General features: G+C 42.3%; 1 protein-coding gene across 6 annotated transcripts in view; it reads left to right on the plus strand.

Annotated features, from left to right (window-relative positions):
• Positions 1 to 1048: 1048 nt before the first annotated feature.
• Positions 1049 to 27785, plus strand: part of caska (calcium/calmodulin-dependent serine protein kinase a) — a 126693-nt gene continuing 99956 nt past the window's right edge. For all 6 annotated transcript variants that reach the window (XM_062431248.1, XM_062431251.1, XM_062431253.1 and 3 more), the window contains exon 1: positions 1049 to 1302. In XM_062431248.1, the coding sequence (XP_062287232.1) occupies positions 1244 to 1302 (59 nt within the window). In that variant the 5' untranslated portion in view covers positions 1049 to 1243. The remainder of the gene's footprint in view (positions 1303 to 27785) is intronic.

Genomic DNA, 27785 nt, shown 5'->3' on the forward strand with positions numbered 1-27785 from the left:
GTTTAAATGTGCTATATTAAACTGCCTAGCCTCACTTAAGCAGAGAGGGGATGTGCTGGAGGAAATTGGACCTCCATAGTTAACTATTTTTAACAGAATAAATATCTCATAAAGTCCAAATAGATAAGAATTGGGTGCTAAAAGAAAGGATTTCTTAACCAAACTTTCCTGTGGGTTAATTTGGTCTCACTTCACTTGTAAACATTTTTGGATATTTTTGACTCATAGCCACTTCCATGCACTGACAAAGTCCTGAGGAAACTACCGTTTTTGAAAAGCCTTTATGGCGCCGCTACTCCGCCATATTGGCTCAAAGACCGTAGGACTTAATGGAGTGCTCTGGGAAACTGCTTGGCGCCAAAATGGAGGACAGCGGAGCAGTTTCATAACCGCCTCCTGTAGGAGGAGCTTTGGTTTTTCTGGAAGTGCCGTGGAGCTGAACCGACGTCCGGCTGAACGGGCGACAGTGATTGGAAAAAGAAACATAAACCAGCGGCTGGGGAAGTGTTGCCAAGCCGAGGAGAAGGAGCAGAGGGAGACGGAGAGTGCAAATTCTGAATTATACATTTGAGGACTGGAACCTGCCCGTCAGCTACACGACAGGAGGACCGTGTGTATGTGGTGCATCCCTGAAGAGTGTAACCCGGAGCTGTCCGGGATGTGAAGAGCACCGTAACCCACCTGGGTCGGTGCTGTTATACACCGTCCACCGGGTCTGCTCGGACACTTCATCCTCTGTGAGCTCAACAACGTTTTAAAACCGGTGCAGCCAACGGGAGCACACATACACACACACGCACACATACACACACACACACACCGGCGGAATAGTTGAGCCACTGTAATGTTTGTTTGACAACCGCGTAACGTTACGGGTCGCCTGTTTGACATACCGGGAAGCTTTGGGAAAGGCGGGGCCGAACCAGTGGACTCTCAAACTGGATTATTGAGCTCTCCCTGTGCCGCTTCACCCACAGCGACGCAGCGGTTTTTTTTTTTGTTTTTTTTTAGGGGGGGGAGCAGGGGGGGGGGGTCGACGAAGGAGGCAACAACTGGGATTTAGAAAGCTTTCTTTCTAACTCTTTCCCCTACTACCCCGCTGCTGTTGCACACGAGGGGTGTTTGGCAGTTATTTCTGTCAAACGGTCACCTGGTCGTGGCCTTCTTCTACCCCATTTAGGAGCTCAAGCAGGCTTTGGGACGCATATTTTGGGGATATTTTTCCCCCAGCCGGGGTCGGACTATGGCGGACGACGACATTCTCTTTGAAGATGTGTACGAGCTCTGCGAGGTCATTGGCAAGTAAGTGTTGCTGTTTTATTTTATTTCTCTGTTATTTTTTTAATTTGAACGGGTTGACGTCGGTCACCGGGGCTTTCCAATTAGCTCCCCGGTAATGTCCTGAAGGTATGGCACGCGCCCACATAGACGCACGCGCGCGCACCAAAAAGCGTGGTAATATTTTAGTGCACGAGCTAATAGTGTGTGCGTGGTCATTATTGCTGAATTGGAGTTGATGGTGTAGTGTATTATGTCAAATAGACTTAGTTTGAGTGTGATAGTTGTGTAATTGGAGAGCCTATCCCACGATAATTAAACACAATGCATACATATTGACATAAAACCAGCCATGGGCGTTATAACAGTTGTTGCATTCCCAGTTTTATCGCTTTCTTCAAACATGTAGATAAGATCTGTTTTTACTGTGGTGATATTCATCCTCCTCTTGCATTGGTATGCTTGTTATAGTTGCCCCAGACGTACAGTACTTGACGTGATGCCGTGTGCTTTGACCAAGTGGCAGTTGGTAACTTGCTGCAGAGATTAAAGGGCAGGGCACACAGACCTTCATGAGTCATGCACACCGCACATCTGGTCATCGTCAGTGATTGAAGGTCCCATCCAGGCCACTTGGAGTAGTATTCACTGCCACGGTAAGACTATAGCAGTGGATGTGTTTTCATTGAGAAGTTCCACAATTTCACCCAGGCTGTGTTCAGTAATCACCATCCTGTGTGGAATAAGACCCAACATTAACCCTATAATGCATTTGTAAAAAAGGATAATCCAAATGCAACATAAAGCTATCAAGCATGCATTCTGCAGCAGTAAAGCACAAAATACTGTTTTGAGCAGTAATACCACTGAAAAGTCCTTTCAGGGAAATAGTTTCTTGTTGCAGGACAAAACATGACAGGTGAATTACTCCCGTGATTGTTCCCTCGCTGCTGCTGCTGCTGGGATGATTAATAACCAAAGGTGGTATAAAAAAAAAATGGCAGCAGGGTTTGTCCATTCAGCTCAAGTGTTTTATTTCTGATGACCCTTCTTCTCCAGAGCTTTCATACACTTTGCATTTTGGTTTGCTCTGCCAAGTGGCTGCAGTAGCTGCATCATACCAGAGGCTTTCCAGCTTGAGTGCCTCATAAAGGACGTGAGAAGAAAAGAGAAGCGGTAAATGTCGAGGGAGACAGACACTTTTTAGATTTCATATTCAGACCAGACAGGTGTGTCTCTGCGTTGACCGACACACGCAGAAGCGACTGTGTCATCCACGCTGCTGGTCTTTGAATGAAGCACTTTGTTGGGCGCACAAACAGAAGCTCCATGTGAATCAGGAGCTTGGCAGGCCTGACAGACACAGTCAGTCAGTCATAGCAGGCTGACTGGTTGTGGGACTTCTGCAGTGTCACAGAGGTGGTTGACTGTTCAACGGGGTGATAAGACCTGCACATCAGCCTGAAAACCATGTGCTCTCTTTTTGAATCCCACACAGGAGTCACGGACTATTACCTTTTTTTCTCTCACACACTCAAACACACACACACACACACACACACACACACACACACACACACATACACACATACACACATACATACATACATGCATGGATCCAGAAGAAAACCTCCTCCTCTATAACCCTTGTGTCTACATCTATAACGTAAAAATATTATGATTTTTGAACATGTGTTCAGCCGAGGCTCCGATGAGGCAGGACAAACACTACGCCAAATGCTCTGAGTCAGACCCATACAAACACAAGTCTGAGTTTTCTGAATCACTGCCTTACTCATTGCACTCAGCAGATTGTCTCTGATTTACAGTTAGCAGGAGGAGAGATCTGCCTTTTATCAGCCGACCCACAGATTTATAAAATATGAAACTGTGCTGAAACACCAATTGTGGTTTGTGATGCTGAAAGACTGGATTAACTAGAGGGAAACCCAACCATATAACAACGCTACTGTCAGGGAAGGCATCATTTTAAAAGGCAAACGCCCTGGATCTTGCCTGGTGTGAGTGTGAGCGTGCGTTGGCGTGTTCTGCAGGGATATACCCATGTAGTCGCAAATACAAGCAAACTATATATAGGTCATCCTGATCTGTGCTTGGAAAGCCGTGTTGTGATCACTGCTCTGTGCGTGTCCCCTGGGCTGTGTGAGTTGGATTTATGTAGGTGTTGGACCTCACCGAAAACACAAACCATTCTATAGTTGTGTGTATACTCATGCACATGCATCATGTTGACTACGCTCGAACAGGATTTTAGCTCCATGCTTGTGTCACCCACATGTGCGTGTGTGTGTGTGTAGGTTGTGTACATCTGTTTCACTGCTGTCAGATTGATCCTGTCCGTCGTGCCTCTGCGTCCTGAGGCACAAAACGAAAGGATTGGGCAAGGGAGGGAGACGGTGAATAGAGATGTCGAGACCAAAGAGGACGAGAATGAGGGAAGGGAATCTTGGATGGAGGGTGAGGGCGAGAGAGGTTGCATTGGAGATGGGAACGAGTGAGGGAGCAAGAGAGGTCAGGGGCATGGTAGAAGGAAGCAGTCCATTAGTTTGACTCACACATTAAGAGACATCCTGTGCCTTCAGGCCATGCTTTTTTCTAGTCCATCCTCAGAAAAAAACAAAAGTTGTTAGTGCTTGCGTGCCCGTGTTTCTCACAGCAGGGGACGTTTAACAAAAGACGTGGTTCGCCTTTGTTTTTAGTAATCCTCGCATCCTCAATCTATCGCAGTGAATACCTGGTGTCAACAGCGGATGCTAATTTCAGAAATCTGCATTCAAAAAACCTGCACAGGACCCCAGATTAAACCTTTTGTTTTTGGCCCAGGTTAACTGTATGATGTCATGATTTTAACATTGCGATGCAGTCTGCACAGCGTTACCAATATCAATGCTTCAGTCACAGGCCATTGAGAGGTTATGAGGCAAACCATCTCCATGTACTGTCAGCCCCCCTCGTTAATGGAGCCAAAAGTGGGAGTTAATATTACCCAGCTGAATAGATCAATGGCCTCTCTGTCCTGAATATTTGGACTCACTGTGGATTTAACAATGGATATTGTCCTAACATACATTGCTGTAGAGCTCATCTGTTCCACTGTGAATAAAATGAATTACCCTCCATTTGCCTACCTCGTGGCCTAGGAGGAGACTCGGAGGGGTAGGGGTGTTGGGGAGGGGGGGTGCTGCACAAAGCCTGAACATCATTATAACTTTATGCCCTAGGAGATGTGTGTGTGTGTGTGTGCGTGATGCTTGTGTTAGTTTGTGCAATTGTGTGGTCCTAGTGTCCCTTTCTAAGAGGTGATAGTGAATATAAGCCTGAGGGGCAGCTCCATCTCCTGTGCTTATGTCCCATTCACCTCGTGGAGTAAAATGACATCACTCTAATACACAGAGAATAAAAATACCTGCTAGTTCACCGTCCCCCTGCTGACTCAGTGAGCTCAGTGTGGAGGAAATAATCGTATGTGAGAAGTTATTGGTGTATGTCTCTGTCTCCCTCTTTTTTTCTCTACAATGTTTTTCAACCTCCCTGATTTAATAATGAAGTATTTTGAAAGGTTTGTGTATTTGAGTATGTTCAGGCACTTGCACACGTCTGTCCTTGATGAAGTGTGCAAAAACACTGACCTATATTAGGACTCCACTACAGGAGCCATGTCTCTGACAGAGCTGGCTCCAGGGCTCGGTTTGTTAATGGTGACAAGGGAGACTAGCTGCGGCTAGCTAACGTTCAGCACGAGCAGAAATCTGCCTCATTGTATATTGATAATATGGCCAGAGGTATTCTGATAATAACCCACGCACCAGCAGGCCTATGGGCTGTGGGTTAAACACTGTTGTTGCTGCTGTTTTTGTTGTTGTTTACATTGTGGAGACCTAAGTGTGTTTTAATGGGTAGCCCTGCCCAGCACTCAACTCAGAAGAATATCTGTGGGTCAGTTTGAATAAGAATGGTAGTGTTTTCAGTGGCTGCTCAGATGTCTGTCTGGCAGACAGGCTGGAGACCCCTGCTATTCCCTCTGGATCCATCATCATAAATCAGTTTTAATTGGGCGTCTGGGAGGGGTGGGAGACATGGCCCTAAAATAATGTCACAATATTTCAGGGTATTTCTGCAGTAATAGTCTTGACAATATGACAAAATACTGAAGTCACTCTAAAGGGGCTAACTCCTCAACCAAGGAGCTTGTAGCAATGTTATTTTCACTTTCAGCCATGCTAGTTGTTGCTGTGTGTAATGATATGATATCATTATGTATTATAAAGTCATTATCAAATCATTATTTTTTTTATCATATAAAAATGATACCAGTATTATCATGAACAGTAAGATATGGTGCAACCCTAGAGTACAGCTGTGACTGCATATTATCTAATTAAGAAATGAAAGCTCTTTAAGTCGTAATCTGCCAACATTGTGCTAGTGGTTGTGACTGAATGGGGTCCCAGGCCGTGTGGGAATACACACGTGTTGTTGCCTCCAGGGCTAGTGCTCTCTGTGTGTGTGTGTGTGTGTGTGTGTGTGTGTGTGCACGCCCAAAGCAGCTTGTATTCTATGATCTGAGCCCCTCTTGTTGGGGTTTGGAGAAAAAAATGCGCTGAAAGGCTGGTTCCGGCACGCACAATTACACATAGATGATATAGCAGAGAGATCTCACACTCAACCATTTAAAATATTTATCCATTCTCATCAAGCTGGAGAAAACACCCCCAGCAGACCATACAGCCGCTCCCCATGTGCAGCGATAAATAAGAAAGCTACATTCGGTGTGGTGTTGTTGCTTTACAGATGAACAAGCTCCATTACAGTCGAACAATAGCTACTTGCTAAAGCACACTCTCATTTCTTAAGAAGTTGTAGCTGTTGAGCCTTTTTTTGCCATTGTACAAAATCCAAGGCAAGGCAAGGCAGTTTTATTTATATAGCGCATTTCATACACAATGGCAACTCAATGTGCTTTACATAAAACAAACATTTAACAGAAAAAATTGGAAATAAAAAAAACATAAAAACATGCAATTTGAGAAATAAAAATAAAACCCAATAATAGTAAACACATGGAAACATTAATACATACAATTAACCAGAGCTGTTGTCCAGAGACTTCTTCTTGCTTTCATTTCCACTTCATGTTCACACATACACACACACACACACACACACACACACACACACACACACACACACACACACACACACACACACAGAGAAGAAAAAGCATGTGATACCCGTCCCGTGGGACCTGTTTGATGCACTCTTTCACTTTTGAGTATGTCTCAGTTATCTATGCAGTAGCAGCTTCATCAAGGGCACTGACCTACAGGGCCTCTTCTCAGGTAACTTCATTGTGAAATTGTCCCTGTGGTGTGACGAGGATTTGGTGTGAAAGTTTATTTTAGTTCAGGACTGTTTGAGAGCTTTAAAAGTGACGAAAGTCTTGTGATAGCATGCAATGTCTTCATCTGGAAACTCAACATGCTGTCAGTCAGCAGTTGCTTAAAATTTTAGGTCATTTCTTTAGAAATGAGGAAGTGACTGTGTGGATTTAAGATCTCAGAGGCTTGTATCCAGTATGAATCAATGTGGATTTTATCTTTTAAAAAATTATTTAAAAAAGTAAAGTTCTGTTGTTTTTGCAGTGATTAAAAAGGCTCTAAATAGTTTGTTGGTTAAAATAATTGTCTTTTTTGTAACAATATTCTATGACTGTTTCTGTGTGCATAAATAATAGAGACTCAGCTGTTTGATGGTGTGTGTATATGGGCTGTGCTTTCACACTTCATGTAAAAGACCAGATGAAGGCCCCATGCCAAAACACATTGGCTGAACAAGGTACAGTCTCTTCCAGGAATGAAATATCTTTCACAAAGCTTAAAGGAGCTGCTGCTGTTATCTGGTGATGATGGATAATGTCTCCTAATGAACTGTTCAGTGAACTAGGCAGAAAATACTCCTCATATTCATTTTTAAATAATCTGCATATTATTTTCTCAATGAATCGATTATTTCATTTAATCTATAAAATGTCAGGAAATAGTAGAAAACGCCCATCACAGTTCATCACAGTCCAAAACCCAACAATTTATCTGCAGTTTACTATCATATACAAGTAAGAAAACCAGCAGCGTTCCTAATATTTTTCCCCCCATAAATATTTGGAACCCATCTCAATATGGTGCAATGCAGTACACCAAAATCATTCACTGTCACCCCAATAATAAAGATAAAGTAGAATGATCACCTTTCTGTCAATGTCAACAAAAACTACAAAAATGTATGAGCATCATAAAAGTAGAGCAGAGATGTTGGATCGTATTAGATTGCACAGATGTTTCTAATAAAGTGCTCAGTGTGTATATTTACCTAAATGTTGATTAAATATTTACCTTACATTAAAATAACTCAGTGGTAGACTGCTGAACCTGCCACACCTCATGTTTAAAGCTTCTTGAACAAACACAAGCTCTTGGATAAAAACTGTTCAGTTGATTGGTTTAAATGATCAATATGGATATAAATGAGAGTTTAAGGGGGAGAATGTGACTTCTGAAATTTGACATGACATGATTTTGAAATGAGATTTATCTGTCTGCTGCAGCGGTGGGTGGTTTTAGGTTAGTGTTACAGAGTGAGATATCTTCCCTCACGAATGATCTTTGCTCCAGTTACAGTAACTGGCTTACAAAGAGCGCTCGAAAATGACAGCAGCCAAGTTTTCTGTTGGTCTGACATCATTACTCACACAATTGACGTTAATTAGTGACAGGTGATATGACCTGCCGCCCGCAATGTGCCGGCTTGAAAACAAGAGGCTAAGCATTGCTCTTTGCCAATAAGGAGGAGAGAGGAGAAAGATTCGTTAGAGTCAGAGTTTAGCGAGTTCTTGTGTTTGCCAATTTTGGTGTCAGAAGTCAGAGTCGCTCTCACTGCTGTGCCCAAAAGAAAATTTCACAAACACAGAAGCTATTTTAAGTTAATGGATTTCATAAAGGAGAGCAACACTAGCAAGTTGAGATGGATTGCGTGCCGAATGCCAGGATTGTCTGCAACTTTACTAAGCGATGAACTGTTTCAGCTCTACAGTGGATGATTTTTTTTTTAAGGGAAAAAAGGAGAGGAGCTGGACACTGTCAGGCCCCCAGGTGACTTTCAGCCAGCTCTCTTTTCCCCACACCTGCCCCGAGCTGGAAGTAGCCCCTGATGAAGAGCACTGAAGCATGGCGGGCAGACTCACACAGCTTTATTCACCAGCTACACGCACACTAGTTTGTGTCTGCGAGCACATGTGTGTCTCAACTTTTAAATACTGCTTTAAAGAAGACCATCCTCATTACACCATCTGTGCCTTATTTTACACTGAACCAAACAAAGCTGACATAATTCTGCTCCAGCGTGTGATCTTTAGATAGCCTCCAGTCTGGCTAACAAGGTGATAAAGCACTTTTATTAATGCATTAGTAATGAATAGATGTGTGCAATCAAGCTTTAACAGTATTTGATGAAGAAACCTGTGAAATCATCTACTTCATACACTCAAAACACAACCCTGAAGTTTATATGTGAGTCGTTTCGGCTTTTATGGATAAAAATGACATTAACTGCTGAGCAAAATCACAATACTTCTTTCTAGCGACTTGTGGTTTTTGGCGTGTCCCAAATCCCAGCCGAGTCTTGAATTCCATCGCCAAAAGTCACCGAAGCAGAGAATGACATTTTCTGCTGTTTTTAACTCTCTCTTCCTTTCTCTTGTTTCCAGTTTATTTTCGTTTGTTCGTACTGTCCTTCAATTGGGGGCCTTTTTTCCAGTCTTAACCGATTTCCATGCCGCATGCCAAAGCACACACTGTCACCTGGGTTACAGCTGGGGCCTCCCTGGAAAAAAAACAACAACCACCAAGAAACACACAGGGAAAAGACATTTCCCTTTCAAACCCCCTTAAAAAATTGCTTCTTGGGACTTTTATAGCAGCCAAACATCATTCATACTGTCAAACCCACACAGGGAGCCAGGAGTTACTCACTGCTGCTGTTTCACTCGTTCGCTGCCTTGTGTGCGACTATCAAACCAGAGGGTGAATGTGCATCAGAGAAACGATTGAGCTTAATTTTGAGCATGTGCTCCCAATGATGGTCTGTCCTGTTTGCGCAGCAGAGGGAGGAGAGAAAAAGATAGGAAGAGAGAGGAGGCTAGAGTTACGAGCTGAGGAAGAACCCTCCTGTGCTGAAGATGGTTCACAGATGTAGAAAAAGCTTTGCGATGGTTTCATCTGGATTCACTGCACCAAAACTCCATCGTGCTCTGATGTATGCAATGTATGAAAACTGACCCCGTTTCATACTATAGCCAAAAATCTGATTCATATTCAACTTAAAGTGCATCATCATACTAAGGTATTAAAGGTACAGCAATTTGTTGAGTCAGTGCATGATAAGGAAGGTTTTATGTTGCAAGGCGATAAGATAAAGTCTGTTTGTTGGGACGTAACCAGAATCAGGAGATCGTGTGTGCGTACTTTATGAGGTGTAATGAGAGGTAATCAGGTGCTCGTCTACACAATGCTCTGCACTGTATACAAGAGCAAGTACCTTTGGGTCTGCCCAGGCAATGTATTGGTATGTTGAGGAGGCTCAGGACCACAGTGATGTGTTTAAATTTAAAGTTTATGGTTGGAAGGCAATAGCGTAGAGAACTACTACAGTGAGATGTGTCTAGAAGAAATAATTGTGTATTTAAGTACTTTTAAGGTAAATTATTTGTACGAACTTTTGTGCTTTGGCTTGTCCAACAATAAAATAGTTTCACAGAAATTCATCAAACTAAGAAGACATTCGGTTTTTAAGATTAGATGGACAAGCTTGAAAATTCAGAAGTCAGAAAGGAATCCGTAGATGATTTAGCCCATACGAGTCGAATATTAAAACTGTACACTACATGTGGATGTAAACACTAAGTGATGCTGTGGAAAAAAAAGAACTGGATCTAGAATGGGACCTTGAGGCTCACCAGACGAGTCGCACGTACGCACCAAACCCACACGGAGTCCTGTGAGATGAATAGAAGTGGAACAGTTTCCTCCCTCAAGGCCTCTTTCTCACAGCGGCAGTCTTATTGTCAACTGCAGCAGGCGTGATGGCCTGCTGGTGTATCGCTGTAATAGATTATATTTTTATCACTCTATTCAGTTTGTTTTCTAAAGATGTCTGTATGGAGCACCATCTCAGCGCACACACATGTTCTCATTATCTATGTTGTTGTTCCAAAAGATCCGACATAGAGCTGCAATGATTAATCAATTAGTCGATCAACGGCAACGCTTTTGGTAATTATATAATCGTTGAAGCAATTCTTTTTTTAAGCAAAAATTCACTGGTTATAGCTTTGGTCAAATAAACAGCTGACTGACACACATCATCTATACTCCCAATTTTTTGACAACATCATAGCGCGATTACACAGACTGCCTTGTTGCGTCAGTCCCTGAACGTCATAGCGTAGCTGCTTATCCTAGCTCTCTGATTGGATACACGGTATGTCTAATTGGGTTACCCAGTACTTTGACGGCTCTTTGAATACCATGGCAACAAATTCAGCTCCACAACGATTAAGTTAGCACACAAATAATCAATTAATTAAAAAATAATCTCATCCATACTGAAAATGATGGTTACTTTTAGCTCTAATCATACATAACAGGTGCTTTCTGTCTCTGATTGCTGTGTGCGAAACACCTTTTTATTTAACTGACCTCTATTTAACGAGGCAGAGCAATTAAGAACTAATTTATATTTACAAAGTAAGCGCGGCGAAACAGCTGGATGTACAACACTCTCTCTTGCAGTGGCGCGCTGTGTGTCTGGTCTGTCGTAGACTCAGTGATCCTGATTCGCGCTTTCTGTTGTACACCACATTCTCTCGTGCTGATAATAAAGCACAGTGTCTTAGCTGACCTGATAATGCGGAGATCATCTTAATGCTAGTGGAGTCTGTCTCCGTTTCAACGGCCTTGTGCTATGCACGCTATCATAGATCTGCTGCAGTGTTGGGGATTCATAGATCCCGGCCTGTCGTCTGCTACATTTGCAAGAAATTACTTTAAAATAAGAGAAGTTGCCAGGGGGGCAAAGGGTTAACATTTAGTTGCATGTTACAGTAGAGGTGCCCTAGGGTGATCTGTTGGATTGGGATTAGGGCTGATCCAGATCTCATTGGCAAAATACAGCCAGATCAATTTTTGATCCCTGTGTTGATGTAGGTTTCTTTCAGACTAAATATGCACCATTCATATGTAAGAAAAACACATCGAATCAGAATTGAAATCAGCAGATTCTTACTATTAACAGATGCAGAGACACTAAAAAGCTCACAGACTGGAGCTCTATAAATATTTTGGGACTATCTGTTGTGTATTGTTCAGATTCTGTAGTCTGCTAGTCTGCTTGTTATTTACTAAGCTATAAAAACGTCAGGCTCTAACAAGGTATTAGTCCATTAAAACGTATTGGCTGTTAATTGGAGGGCAAACTCTACTCCTTCCTGACTACGTACGTGTGTGTGTGTGTGTGTGTGTGTGTGTGTGTGTGTGTGTGTGTGTGTGTGTGTGTGTGTGTGTGTGTGTGTGTGTGTGTGTGTGTGTGTGTGTGTGTGTGTGTGTGTGTGTGTGTGTGTGTGTGTGTGTGTGTGATGCTTAAATGTTGATGTTTTAGCAGGTAAAACTCTCATCCTCTTCACTCAGCTGATTGACTGCTGCTCCTGTCTCATTACAGCATCATCCAGTTGCGGCTACAGTCTTCATCCAGCTGTTCTTACGTCTGTCCACGATGCACGGCGATAATTTTTAGCTTTCGCCGCGACTCATTCAGACCTGACTGCTTCTTTTTTTTTAATCACACGCACAACATGGCTACAGGCTACATTCATACTGTATATGTGCAACACGACCACGTGCCTGCACTCTTATTCTCCACGGCCGTTGTGTGTGCATCCAGATGAGTCTGATGCACTGTGACGGTGGCCCCTAGTGAACACTAGAATAGATGCGTTTCATTTATTTCATCAGCGTCTCATTATTGTTTTTTTGTGTTAAACATGATTTTTGTGTGTGTGTGTGAGTGTTTCATGTAGCGATAATAAACACTGATCACATTCTAGCCAGCCTGCCTCCTAAACAATAGTTGATATTGATTAGAAGAACGCCTGTGTGTGTGTGTGTGTGCGCGCTGCGTAAGTTGATTTGTGAGAAATGCTCAGACTCACACACACACACACACACACACACACACACACACACACACACACACACACACACACACACACACACACACACACACACACACAGGCAGACACACAGGCAGACACACAGACAGACAGTCATGCCCATTCTCCCATTCAGTCATCCGATTGCAAGAGCGATTGCTTGTCCTTCTGTCCTTGAGCTTGATTTGTGATCATCATCTCACGATGATTCACGTCTGTGCATGTAGCGCCGCTACACATAACCGCAGGGCAAACGCTCACACAAAACAAGCACACCTGCAATTTGACAAACTCGGACATCAGCCTGCACCCGTGTAGCTGTTTATGACTGTACAAAGACTGTGGCTGTGCTGTAGTAGCTTACAACTGGTTTTGAATAATTGATAGCGGCTGCAGTGGAGATACCAGCGAGGTTTGTGTGGGTGGGTCGGTGCATGCACACGTATGGCAGGGCCAGGAACAGATCAGTCAATTTAATGATGGAAGATGTTTAAACAATCTGCTGTTGGATATGTGACAGATAGAAAAAATATGAAAAGAAAAGCATACACAGCAGGAGAAAGAGTGTATGTGAAAGAGAAGAAGGTAGAGTAAGACAATGGAGAGATCAGGATGGAAAAGCACACAGTATTTTGGAGGAGCAGTGATGCAGAGGGCCTTAACGTGCCGCAGCCACATTTAGCAGGGGTATTATGGCTGTGTTGACATATTGTCTGACAGATGGGTGACACATGCTCTGCGTCCCGGCCCCATTGTAAGCGCGACTGGGGCTCGGCGACAAGAGGCGCCGAGTGAGACGCGTTGTGGCGAGCTGGGTGGAAAACCACATCGCTTCACTCCAAGCTGTCACAGTCTCACAGAACAATGCACAATTAGCACTTCAACTCCCTCTCTGTATGTCCCACTGCTGCTCTGGTCCTCGCTCTGCCTCAACTTCGCCTCAAACGTCAATCATATTTATGACTGTACTGTGTAATGTTAAAAAAAACAGAGATTTGATATTTGGTGGTTATTCTGCTTATTTTTATTTAAGCATTTTTCTACAGCTGCTTTGTGTTAAGAATAAATGTGATATGTTTGGATTGTATTTAAAGATTTGTAGTAAAAGCCATTTTATTTTCCTTTTATGTAAGATATATGCTGACTGACTGCAGATTTATCAGTATCAATTAATGTCAGACAAAAAGTAAAAAGACATTGTAGGACGGATACATTACTTTTAGTTTACTTTTCACTTCATATATCAACTGTAAAATGACCCACTCTGCACATATCTTGCTCCCAAATACTTGTGAATGAAATTTATCATTTTACTTTCGTACGGAAAAAATACTGTTGACCTAACAATGTTAGATTTCTAAAAGAAGTTAACAGTGTTTAACGGAAGATCAGAAAGTATCGCTCTCCTCTCTCAAGATGAGTCGTGTGGTATTTCTGTGTGTGCGCTGACCTCCGCGTACACACAAACAATCCACACACACACACCGTGGGCTCTCTGACTCTTTTCTGCCCCTCCTCCTTCCCACGCACGTCCTTATTCAAAGCCTCCGCTCGCATTTGTTCTCTTTTTCAATCTGTCAGCGGCTTAAATGGAGCCGTCCTTACTCATCGCTTCCACGCAAATGATGGAAGGAAACGCTTGTTTCTCGTAAAAGAGGGAGTCATACCAAGTCTCAGCGGCAGCAACAGGAGAGAACGAATGCAAGAGCCGTGCCACTGTCACTTTTTGGCCTTTTCTGCCCCGCCATCTGGATGCACTGCGGGGGAGCTGACGGCCTTCGACCACACATGTTCTCTGCTGGTGTGAACATGGTGAGGAAATATGCTTGGAAATATCCCACGTCTAAATCTGTCAACTAGAGACACACACACACACACACACACACACAGGTCTGTGTCAAAAAACGTCCAACAGTCCCGGTCATTTCACCACCTTCTCCCACACCAAGTTTATGAAGAGTGAGTCGTCCCTGTGGTTAAATCACTGCTTGTTTGCTCATTTTGTGTGTTATGGACGTGTTTGTGCTTACATAGCGAATAGCCTGCGAGAGATATGAGAGAACGATTGGCAGGCTGTATTGACACACTCGCACATCCTGTCAAATATTTACCCTCTCCTCTTCCAGTCTGTGGATACATCTCCCTCGCTGTTTGCTGCCGGGGCCGGATGAGAGGGTGTGATGAGAGGATGAGTTGAGATCAGGTGCACTCTGAAAGAATGAGTCATTGATGGAAGGAGGAGGAGCAGGAGCAGGAGGAGGAGGATGAGGAGGAGAAGCAGCAGCAGGAGGGCTTGTAAGGCGTGATGACACAAGTGCTCGGGTGGACTGCTCTTGGATCACCTGATAGACAGTATGGGAATAAGTATGGGGAATAAGTCAGACGTGCACAAATAATGTACTTCGAGCAGAGAAGGAAAATATCCACGTTTTTGCAGTAATAATCATCTTATATCTGAAAGCATAGGCTCATAATCAGCAGTTTCAGTCATTTTCTTCACTGTGAAAGTAATCCAGCTATTTGTTGTCTGTACATTAATGTAAACACATTGACTTTAGACATAAAGAACAAAGACATGTAAATAGTAACTTTAAACAGTAACCTTTTTATTAGTTGTGAATGTGCAGTGGAGGATAAAGCACGACTAACTTGACAGTAGAGGAAAACTGACTTAAGGTAGGGACCGTCTTCAAAGTGTATGCAAATGGGCCAACAGAGCTTTTCAGATTAGCAGCTGATTAATCATGATTAGAAGATGATTTTCAGTTTGATTCAGGTTTCTTTTTGTCTTTTTAAGTTAAAATATTTTTTTAAAGTAATGATTCAGGTAGGTGACACTGTGCAGCCATTAAATAAACCTGCCATAATGCATGGAAAGCTATCCTTCTACATTTCTATAACAGGACACCGAAATATCGTTTAATAATGTAACTAGTGACAATAACAGCAGTAGTTGTAAGGCTGACCTTAGCAGTAGCAGTACTTGTACAGCGCGTACAGTCATACAACTTTCATGGTGCCTGTCTTTTGAAGTGTGCAGTATTCTGGATCATTTCTATCTTGGGTCAAATGTCTTTATAGTTTCTCAGAATGAAAGTCTGCACTTGCTTCTGATCTTATGTTTGTTTGTGAAGTGCAGCGCTATGCCAGTAACCTCAGTCTCTGATATGGTGGGGGAAAAAACTCCTGCATTTCAGGAAAATATAATGTTTTGTAAATAATTGTGATTAAATCAGAGCATTTCATGTCGACTAATGCTGAGGACAAAGCAATTAAATTTACTTGTTTCTTATAGCAGGCAATTGAGGCGGAATCGGTGCTATTTATAAGCAGCGCTGTGAATGAGGAGTTACACACCTGTGTGATGCGCTGCCTTCTTCTGTTGCTCACTCCCAACCTGAACAACAAACAAAAGCAGCATTTTTAGCCTTATTCTGGAGAATCAGACACCTTTCAAGTCGGCATGGGAGGTATATTTTTATATTTTGGATGGAGTATCACTTAAAAGTAGGCGGAGGAGCCTCGATACGTTTCACGCTGGCTGTGAGGAGAAAATGTGTGTCTGTGCGTGTCTTGTTTTGGGGACAATGCTTAAACATTTGGGCTGAGGCTCGGTGGGTAGAGAGGAGTGTTGAAATGTGCTGGAGTCAGTGTTGCTCTCCAACATTTTACACACTCTGCTATTAACTGCGCACACACACACACACACACACACATACGGCCATAACAGCAGCGCTCAGCAGCTTTCCCAGGCTTTTTATGAAAGCTCTGAGCTCGCCTCTGCCAAAGCATTGGACCAAGCTCCCAGCTCATTGTTCAATTGCGTACATGGCGCACACACACACACACACACACACACACACACACACACACACACACACACACACACACACACACACACACACACACACACACACACACACTCCACATATCCCCTACATGTGGGATTATTTTGTAAAGCAATCTAGTGTAGCCTCAGTTGGGGTCAGGTAAGCATTACAGTAACAGCTTTATGAACTTACAGAAGAGAGAAGTTATTTAAACAGTTTCCCTCTTAATGACTCTCCTGTTTGTTTAACACACAACACATTCCTGCACCCACTATATCACACACACACACTCTCACACGAACACACACACACAAACACTGCACTTGCACAAACCACATATGGCGGTCCAGACAGTAACGCAGCGTTTCATTCGGCTCTCAGTGATGCCTTGCCGCCATATGTGTGTGTTTGCTAAAGCACTCGAGGAGAAGAAGGCGGTGCGTGTTTGTGTGCGTGTGTGTGAGTGTGTGTGTGTGTGTGTGTGTGTGTTTGCGTAGTCCGATATTTGGTGTTTAGGCTTGTCCCCAGCCGTGCCCGCTGTGCAGTAGTGTTTAAACATGATGAGCCAACATAGGTGGTTGTATCTTAAATAGCATCCAGCTATACTCTAATTTCTGCCTCAGGCCTCAAAACTTCCAGAAAGGCCCACGCTCTGTGTAAACTGTGACCTTGCATGCAACATCTAATTATGCACATTTAGATACTGTTCACAAACACACTCTCACATCTCCACATTTCGACTTTCATACACAGTCTCGCCGTTACGTTACTTAACACAAATTATATATTATCCTGCCGGGGCACACAGCATTTACGTGGTCTGTCTGTTTCTCTCTCCCTCTCTCTTTCTCACTATGATAAACAGCATGATCATAATGAGGATAATGATGTACACGCTGAAGTGAAAGTGAAAGTCCTCCTACAGCAGGGGTAAGCACAGCATGGTCCGGGCAGCCAGAGATCAGAAGCGGGTTAATCTTTAACTGGTGCCATAACTCGGCGGCTACAGAAATAGTAGCGGCCTGGGATGTCGAGGAGTTAAACACGTCTGCGTTAGCACAGACTTTTCCTATGTGAATATAGCAGTCTCAATAGGATCAAAACCAGCACTCATTACAAACACCCAAACCATGATGCTGCAATCTGACTGATAGTGTTAATAATATACACAAAACACCAAAATCAACACTTTAAGACTTAAAAAATGTGCCGACTGCACAGTTCAGACTTTCAGTATCATGTTTGAAACCAGTAGTGATTCTATTTTGACTGAGCGACAGCCTTTATTTACACCCAGCAGGTTTTCAGGCTTATGACCCGCAACTCCATCAGGAGTTTTCCGACAGAGATTCTTTAAACGTAGGATTGGCCCGTTGGAGAAGAGCTGACACCCAGACACGTAGATAACACTACACCTGTGTGTTTGCATGTGACAACTTCTTCAAGTTCTCAGCAGGTGGAGATTAATAGTAACACCATCACTGCGCTCCCTTTATTCCCACTGACACCACCTAAGATGAACATTTACATACTGGATGTGTTTAATTTGAGTTTCTTTGGATCAAATCTGCTCCCAAATTGTGAGCTGATGAGACGTTTTAATCACTAATGTAGGTAAATGTTCATCTATAATAAGGTGTCATTTTGAGGCTCAGTGGAGATCATTACTAGAGAAGAAGTCTTAACCGAGCTCAGTGTGATGCAGCAGGATAGGATGTATGATTCGGATCAGTGTGTGTGCCAGTTACACTTTTAGTCAGTTAATGTAGTTAAATGGAAGTTAATTAGTTCTCGTTAACATTAAAAGGCACTGTCCTTCAGATTCTGTAACTATGTCCATATTACGCTGGCTACGTCTGAAAACATTTATGTTGCTCTTCGACTTTGAGGTCTTTTTGTCAACAAATAACACAACTACATCACAGGTAGATAGATGCGGCCCAGTAGCCTCTTTACTCTGCTGAGTCTCAGCTACTTAAACCTCAATTCTGTCCCTCCCCTCTATCACCACCTCTACTTTATATCACTATGGACCATCTCAGATCCGGTGTGTTAAAGCGCAGCCTCCTCATTAATTTGTAGTGGAGGTGCCAACACAGAGGGCTCCTGCAACCAATCAAATACGTGGAAGCTTACATTCCTGGTAAATTAAATGACTGGTCTACTTCTATATTTAAATAAATAATATAAAATAATTGCTGCTGTTTTCCGGAGTTATAAAATCCTGTATATTATAGTGCAGAGTATTACAAACCCTCCTCACATAAACCTTCGAAACTCATGAGTCCATTACTCAAACTACCAAGTGCCATTATTCACATATATTCCTTGTTTTGTTGTGTCCTATCAGCAGTCTTCACCCACTGACATTTAATTACAAAAAAAAGCAGCAAATACTCCATTTTGAGAGGCTGACAAATGACTTAAACAATTAATCGTTTATCAGAATTGTTGCATATTGCTGTCAGTCGACTAAATGAGCCTGAAATAACTTACGAATGCTTACCTGTTAATGAAGGCTGATATGATGAACAAATGACTGCAAAATAGTCTGATGATCTATCTGAAAAGCATTTTGTGGAAAGATATAGATGTGTTTGTTTTTTTTAGATTGAATGTGAATGATTGAAAAGAGGAGAATTTGCTTTGCATTTAAGTCCCTCTCACCCTCTTCAGAGGGTCGTCAGGTGCGTGTGTTTTTGCCTCGTCAGCAATACGTGCGTGAGATGCGGCGCCGCCCTGTCCCACTGACTTAACGTCGGCACCGCAGGACGTCAGCGACTCCCTTTCACTCAGCGGAGACGCAACTAAAGAGAAGACAGCGAGTGCCAGTGTTTGTGCGTCCGTGTGTAATCATGTGTGTGTAAGTCGGTGTCAACCTGTTTATCCGGAGTGTATGTGATCTCTTAGTTTGTAACAGTGTGTGCAAAGGAGGGGGGGGGGGGGGGCGGGGGGGGGCGTGTGTGTGACCCCCTTGGTGTGTCTGTGTATGTGTGTGTGCATATGTGGGCTAATCTTAGCTTTAGCGCTGGCTTTGGCCAACAGTGAAGATTAAGAGAAATAAGCACATGACGAGCGCTACTGGGCAGAGCTCAGTAGTAAGAGCAGACCGTACAGGAAAGTGGCAGATATGTCAAAAACTGTGAAAAACTAATATAAATTAATTTAAAAGTAGGAAACATGTTGCATAATCCTTTGTGTTTGCATTTTGTTCTGTACAGCTAGTTCCATCATGGCTCCTCTGTAAGATGCTGATTTGAACTCCATAGAAAATTTTAGTCATGATTTCAATAATTCCATCTTTGTTTAAAGTTGTGTTATCTTTTAATGTTATTTGTTTGTATATAATAGTTATTGCTGTTTATCTTGGCCACAAAAAAGAGATATTTAATCTCACTGAAATAAGCGAGTGAATAATGGTTAAACATCTTTAAATATCCAACAAGAAGGCTTTCAGAAGTGCTTAGAAAGTCTGATTCTTCAAAAATTGGTCCATAATTGTCACAATTACCATTACTATTACAATACGTTTAGGCTTCCAGGCAGTACAGCAGATGGTTTACAATAACAGCAGTGTCATTTTCACCATCCCTGCTGTCATTACACTTATTTTATGAAAAGCAGAGCACAGGGTGAGACACCCACCACCATTTGTGATTAAAGACAGAGCGGAAATTTAAAAAAAGGGGTCCTTCTGCGCAAATAAACGGCAGCTTCAAGCTGGTAGAGATCTGCATTAACGTCGGACTGAGCGTTCACGCCAAAAAACGATAGACAAAGCCGCCGATAATCATTTGTTTTCAAACGAGCGCTGAGAGACGAGGGGCGACATTTAGGAGACAAAGAAAACTAAACAAAAACAAGACTGATGGCAGGTTTCTCCGCTCACAGACAACAAACAATACGTGAAGCTTTTTCCAGAATTACAAATTATACAAAGCGAAAGAAAGATAGAGAGAAGTACATGTTTCACTTCAAGGTGTGTCAATAAGTATAGATTTAGCCATATTAAGCTTCAAGGAAAACAAAAGTATTCATGAATCAATCAAGTTTGGAGAATGAATGGCAAACTGATCTGTAATCTTGTTCATGTTAGTTGACAGACTGTAACAGTAAGCCTGGCTATCAACTGTAATTCTTCAGCTTCCATCAGTGGTGGTAGATAGCTTGAGAGGCCTCTCTGCCACGCATTGAGTGTATCAGCTTGTCATTACTGCCTCGCCCTTTGACCCCGCAGTGGCTTCGGTGGCTGAGTGGGCTCAAGGCCGCATACTGGAGCCTTTCAGACACCCACAGACACCGAAGAGAGAATGGAACGAGGTAAAGGTCAGAGATTAGTCTTCACGCAAAGGTCCCGCTGAGATGGTCGGAGGCTCAGGCGCTGGAGTATGTTTACATTGCGAAGTGACTCATTCATGCATACGGGGTCCGTAACCGGGGCGCACTCAGCATCAGAGATGGCCTTTATAAACATACAGGAACTTATTGTGGGGCAGAGAAAAGCTTTGTTCACACCCTTCTGCCCACTATTGAGTTCCTCTCCTCTGACACACACATACACACACACACACACACACACACACACACACACACACACACACACACACACACACACACACACACACACACACACGAGCAGTTTCTCTCAGGCTGTGCTTCCAGACAATTGACTGCGTAGCATAGATTTTAGTGTATTCTGCGTGAAGTGCTGATTGGGGCCCGGGCCCCGGAGAAGCATGGCTGGCATGTAGATCAATGCGGACTAGCACGAGAAATCCGATACACCGCTCTGCTGTGCGGCTTCGCCTTTGACTGTGAGGAGGAGATCAGCGGTTGGCAGAGAACATATGGAACCGTCCTGTAAGGTTAGGTTGTGTGGTGATCCTACAGGATTTTCAAGGCTGAGGCCAATTTCCATATGTGAGGGGTTAAATAAATCAGATGACAATATATTGACCCATATGCTTTTTTTTGTCTTGAAGAGATCTAAGCAAGATAGGATGTTACACAGTTGAAATATATACTTGTTTTATAATATGTTACAGTTCATACTCTGGAATTATTATTATTATTGTTGTTATTAATTATAAATGGCCAATAAGCAATAATTTCCCTTTATAGACATACAAATTACACTATAGGTTTTGGGATAAAATGATATTTCATGGTTACAATAGCATGTCGCTCATGTATTTATTTATCCAGTTTATTCATTAACAGTGGTCTTTTATTTTTATCTATACAATGAAAACTACAATAAAACAATTTACAAGCAGTCAGCAGATTGATAAAAAAAAAATGCAGTCTTTCAAAACTGAAAGCATGTTTTTATAGCAGCTGTAAATATTATTCATATTCGGTAGTTTTCACATCTTTAAAATGTGGAGCATTGCATTGTAGGATTGCCATAGACACTAATTTTTTGTTTCATTGTGAATTATTTGAGGGCTCTAATGCTATATAGTGGATATATTTACACACTCAGCATTCGGTCGTTCAAATAAACTGTCGGAAGGTAAATGTAGTGCACTGTAAAGTAAATAAGTGTATTTTTGGACACAGCCCATGAGAGCAGGTGATTGATCTCTGTGACTATCTTACTGTAGCAGAAACAGATTTATTTATGTTTAGTCTGTTTAGGACTGCCTCATCTATGGATGGAGCTCAATAGTATTATTCAATAGCTCAATAGTAACTAAAGGCTAAAACAGCTACAAATCAAAGACCTCTAATCACTGCTTTGTTAATGTTAACAGCCTGTATCTACAATCTGAAAATCGGATGAACTGCATATTATAGCAAATCTGATCAGATTAAAATCCTGATATAATTTAAATCAAAGTTGAAAATGGTTAAATTCATGTGAGGTGAACAGCTAGAGAAGAGTTGCCACTCTGTGAAACCACTAAATCACAGTCCACTGGTTGTACATTAGTGTTACAGAGTGACGTGACCTTTGACTCACTCACAGTATTTAGCTGAGTACACAGAGCGGCTGCAGAGAGCACATTAACCAGAGAACAGCTCAACCTTTATTGTAAGCCGTTACAGAACTAATGTTAATTAGCAACAGCTGAAAACAAAAGTTTGCTTCCTCTATGTTTACTGTTGCTCTTTGCTAATGAAAAAGGGGGAGAAAAGATAAAAGGTTTGGATTCACTCATTGGAGCTTAATGAATCTGAGTAGCTCCTCATCCTCATCCACTGTGAGACAGTTCCAGACACACCCACATACACGCTGAGGGAAGCAGCTGCTCTTTAATGGGGGCAGGGCAGTTAATATAATATACATTTAGAAAGTCAAGCTGTCTTTCCAATCAATCAAACCTTTATTTAAACTGTCCTAATTTAACACATTAAAATGAAGACAAAAAAAAAAAGTGAGTTAGTTGATTAGGGTTTTAAACTGTCCATACTTTGGTAGGCTCTTGGTTTCTTTAGTGAAGGTCATTCCAAGATTAGGGGCACTGGAAGAAAAAAGGCTGATTTTCCAAATTCAGTCCATGCTTGGGGGACTTTAAGTGGGCTTACTGTTTAAACGCTTTTCTCTACTAAAACCAAAACAATGCTTCTGATAAAGCATTCATTTTACTGTTGTGTTGCCTGTCCAGGAAGTGTGGTGTCAAGACCTCATTCTGGTGTGGGGGAGTGGTCTCATTACTGCCCCCTGAGGCGGGAGAGTGGAAAGCCCCCGTTCGCAGTTAACAGTTGTTGAGAACTGATTTCACAGTGGGTTTTTTCTCTCTCCACCCAACGGCCACAAGGGGCAACAGTGAGCCCTTTTCTCACTCGTAAACAAACGTCGACAGGCGACACAGTGTATTGGTCGGGCTCTTTTGTTGCGTGTCAGGATACAGATTTACAAGAGAGCTGATGATGTAAGAATAGCACAAGTGAGCAAGAAAGGATGGTGTAAAAGGAAGGAGGTAGTGACAAGGAGGAGACGGTAAACAAGGCCTGTCACTACATCTTTGTTTTCTACAGCGGAGCCGTGTGTGCGTGTACAGATGAGACACGAGGAGTTGACCCTCGCGGCTCTTCTTCCTCGTCCTCTGACAGGGAAGTAGGAGACTGAGAAGAGAGGCGAGTATTTACAGATAAAAAAAACCAATACGTTTATCATTCATACTATTTCTTTTTTTTTTCCAAAATCTCCACTTCAGCTTTAACTCCACCCATCCTCAAAATATATTCTCTCCTCTACTGTTTATTTCTCCCTCTCTCTGCTTCTTTCTCTGTCCGTCCCAGAGGCCATTGCACTTCCTCTCTTTGGTCCAAGAAGAGAACAGAACGGCAGCTTGGTTCCTTTTTTGAAGTGGAGAACTTGGCAGAACCTGGCAGTCTCTTGCTCTTTGGCAGTGCTGCTGAGTCCTGGAGAACTGGCAAGAGAGCTGGTCCCAGGAAAGGCTGATGCTGTTCTTTGTATAATGATAATAGGGATGACTCAAACAGGTACTGGAAACGAGCCAGAGCTTTAATTTTCATGATATACTGAAGCTGTTGGCCTTTCGATACTGTTTTCATATACTGTATTTACCGACGAGCACAGTGGGAATGTTTCCATGCACAAAATGCTTTTATCTAACGTGAATAAACAAATGGTTCTGCTTTGATTGCAGCGATTATGTGCTTCAGAGTAACATCCTGGAAAAAACAGGGTCATCATAGATTCGCTGGATAGTCAGGTCCGGTTACTCAGACAGGGATGCGGTTTAATGAGAGCCAGTCTACAGCCAGCTTGATCGGATGTCAAATATCCAACCCTTCTGCCAGATGTTTTTGTGGTTTGTTGTTTGCACATACCAAACATTTTTTATGTGACGCTCACAAGAACATTTTTGGCCGATCTCAGCTTATCTCAGACATGTTTTTATGGATGTATATTTTGGCTGATGAGTAAAAGGAATGTGACAAAGATATGAGAGAATGTTTCACTTTCTAAGCAAACTGAGGGAAACCTTAAGCTGTTATAGGTTATTTAATATCCTGATAATGATACCTATACCAAAAAAAGCACATTTTAATTTATTGAATAAATTGTTATTCCATGACAGATGGCAGTGGAAAGTTTACAACAACTAAACTTATGGGCTGGTTATCGGTGCTCGATACCTTTTTAAGGTATCGAGCACCGAAATAAATCGATACCAAGTAGTATTGAAACATCTCCTGTCAAACGATACCTGCTAAAATATAAATATATATATAATATATAAAATATATGGCTATTTGTATGGGCTTGCTCACATATATGGAAAAACCTGGAACACCAGTAATGTGATTAAACACTTGCTTACACATGGAGAAAATTTACGGGTGGAGAACTGCACTGTGTTCGCAAAGCTAAGTTCTGAAGTGGGCGCGCCACACAATGTTACTTCAGGTGAGATAAATAGTTAGAAGACTTGATTACTCATCTTTTGTGCGTTAAATCTTGGGTTTTATTTAAACGAAAATCGCTTTAGGCATGCTCTATTCACATGATTTGTATTGAATGAAGTACTCAACTCGTATCGGTATCACTGATATTGTCCTTAAAAATCCAGTATCATTCAACCAAACTTATGGCCTCTGAAAGTTAGCAAGCAAGTTAGCTGAAAGGGATTCTCAAAACTGTAATTTTGCAGTTAGCAACATAACTGATATAATGTAAATCTGTTCAACTTATAATAAGACATGCTATTATAAGCACTAAGTCACTTGAAAAGCTGTAACCCGTGATGTTTGGTCTTATCTCATCTTCATCAACTACTTCAAAGGGTTATAGATGATCAAATAGTTATTTATTAATATTGCTGAACAAATCAATGAATAATTTGATAGAAATCTGCATTTCATTAGCATCTTCTGTGACCTTTTTGAAACGCATGATATCTGCAAGCCTTTTGAAAGTTATTCTCTGTATCATTAAGTGTTATTTATATTTATAGGAGTGAAACCTTTTTTGGCTGATAAAACATGACTTGTCTTTGTGACTGTTGTTGTTTTTTTACATTTTATTTGACTACAATATCCAAGCCGTCGTCGTGAAGACTGTGTTGCCATGATACTGCAGAGCGACATGCAGACAGAGCACTTTGACAAAAGTATGAACATGATTCCTGCACAGTAGCAATACACATCAGCTAAACAGTGCCGACTCGTTTGTTTGCTTTGAGAATGTGTCACTGGATTTACAGTGGATGTTTCACAGCTTGTGTGTGTGTGTGTGTGTGTGTGTGTGTGTGTGTGTGTGTGTGTGTGTGTGTGTGTGTGTGTGTGTGTGTGTGTGTGTGTGTGTGTGTGTGTGTGTGTGTGTGTGTGTGTGTGTGTGTGTGTGTGTGTGTGTGTGTGTGTGTGTGTGTGTGTGTGTGTGTGTGTCTTGCGTATATGCACAGCCTTTTATGCCCCCAAGGCCACTCTCACCCCATAGAGATCCAGCGCAGGCCTTGCATTAGCACAAGCCTTCAGAGAAATAAAGGAGAGAGAGAGGAAACGCAGAGAGACAATGGGAGGAGGATAGACTGCAGCTTGTTGGGAGATGTAAACTATAAAAGAGGGATTAACATAAAACAGGAGGGGGCTAATTAAGATAGATTAGAGAAAATGCTTTGTTGTGCATGTATCCATGTGCAGAGCAATAAAAAAAAAAGCCACCTCGTGACAGTATCTTACTCGGCTTCTCAGTCTCCGTCTTTTGCTTACATACAAGCAGGCCAAATCGCATCAATGTCATACAGTAATGTGACATCTTTTAGCAATGCTGCTTTTTTCTTTTCAGTGAGAGGGAGAGAGCGAGAGAGAGAGAGAGAGAGAGCAAGCTCTGCTTGTGCTACACATATTCACAACACAGAAAACGAGATCCATTTTCTCCAGTTTAATGTGTCCGTACAAAGCTCATAACATGTTTCTGTCCACCTCCGTCAAATCTTTGCCCTCCGTGTTTTCTCTGTATTCTTGTTTCTCAGGGCTGTCATCAAAAGCTCAAATATGATACTGAGCACAGCGAGGCCATCGTTTCCAATAAAGAGAGGGGGCTGAACATAACCTAACATGCACATCCACAGCACACATTCAGGTGGAAGTTATGATAGTGACAATTTTACTGCAACGAAAAGAATAAGAGTCTACCAGGGTAAAAAGTAGACATTGTTCAAATTCTCTTTATTCCAAGTGCTCCCTTTTGTGTTTGGTGTGAAACTGGGTGTGATGAAGCTCATTTAGCGGTTAAAATGTTTGGATCTGTATTCACTGTAGATCTGATTACTATTAGAAGCATAAAACAATGCCCATCATTCATCAAAAAGATTAATTTCTCATTTGAACCTGGATCATGGATGATATTACAGCCAGGGGAGGACATGAGTCTGCTGTCGCCCTGCAGTAAACAATTTAATTAAATATCAGGCTAAAAATATCTGTGTGTCGGATAGAGAGTGGACTATATTTTGAGGTGAGATGTTATAACAGATACTCGTCTAAAGTATTCCTGCAGATTATTATGAGACATGCTCACCATAAAGTGGATTATTAAATTACAGTTTTACTTTTGCCATTTTGGAGGATGTCACCACACCAGTGCTTTGGCAGCGTTAACCGCATCCCCTCATTATAATTCGAACAGCACGTCACATTATCTCTGCAAGTGACAAACTCTGAGGCTTCAAAAGACACTAAAGAGCTGTTAACACCTGCAGACTGACAGCTGATCCTGCTGCGCCGCCATCGCCACAAACTGACACCGCTTCATGTGACGCCTGAGAGGAAGAGACGTCTCTTTTCATTAAAACCTCCCCATCACATCTTTGGTTGAATCTCTACCTGGTGTAGTGTACGTGGGAGGGACTGAAATGCAAGAATGAGGGACACGAAGAGACGTTTAAGAGGAAATGAGAAGCAACCATTCACTCCTCATCACTGGACTCCTCTCTTTCCTCCCCTCTCCTCTACTCTCCTCTAACAATAATCAAATCAGTATAAATTAAGACTAGTTCAAAACATTTAGAAGGATACTGTGAGTGCTGGAGCCGGAGTAATGCGCCTGACGTAATGGAAATAAATGTTATGACAGGCAGTTCTGCATATGTGTACAAATGTAACAAACACTGAGTGAATGTGTGAGGGGTCCGGAGCATGTAGGCGTTTTTTTTTTTTTGCCACCATCCATTCTCACTCGTTCTCATTAAGTCCTTTCATGTCTCCTTGTTTTCTCTTTTGGGCAGCGCAGAGAATTAGGAGTTCAGCACAGCGGCCATTTCTTAGAACAGTGATTACTGACCAGTGAAATGATCCTCATGGCCCAATGAATCACATGCACACACACACACACACAGAAATCTCTGGCAGAGCAGCGGAGGTTTGGGAGCAGTGTTACGTAAGGAGGCTTCTAACTGAAGTGCGTGTGAAATTTGAGGAGACAG

Source organism: Scomber scombrus, chromosome 13 (assembly GCF_963691925.1).
Source record: "Scomber scombrus chromosome 13, fScoSco1.1, whole genome shotgun sequence".
In the NCBI taxonomy this organism is placed as follows: domain Eukaryota; kingdom Metazoa; phylum Chordata; class Actinopteri; order Scombriformes; family Scombridae; genus Scomber; species Scomber scombrus.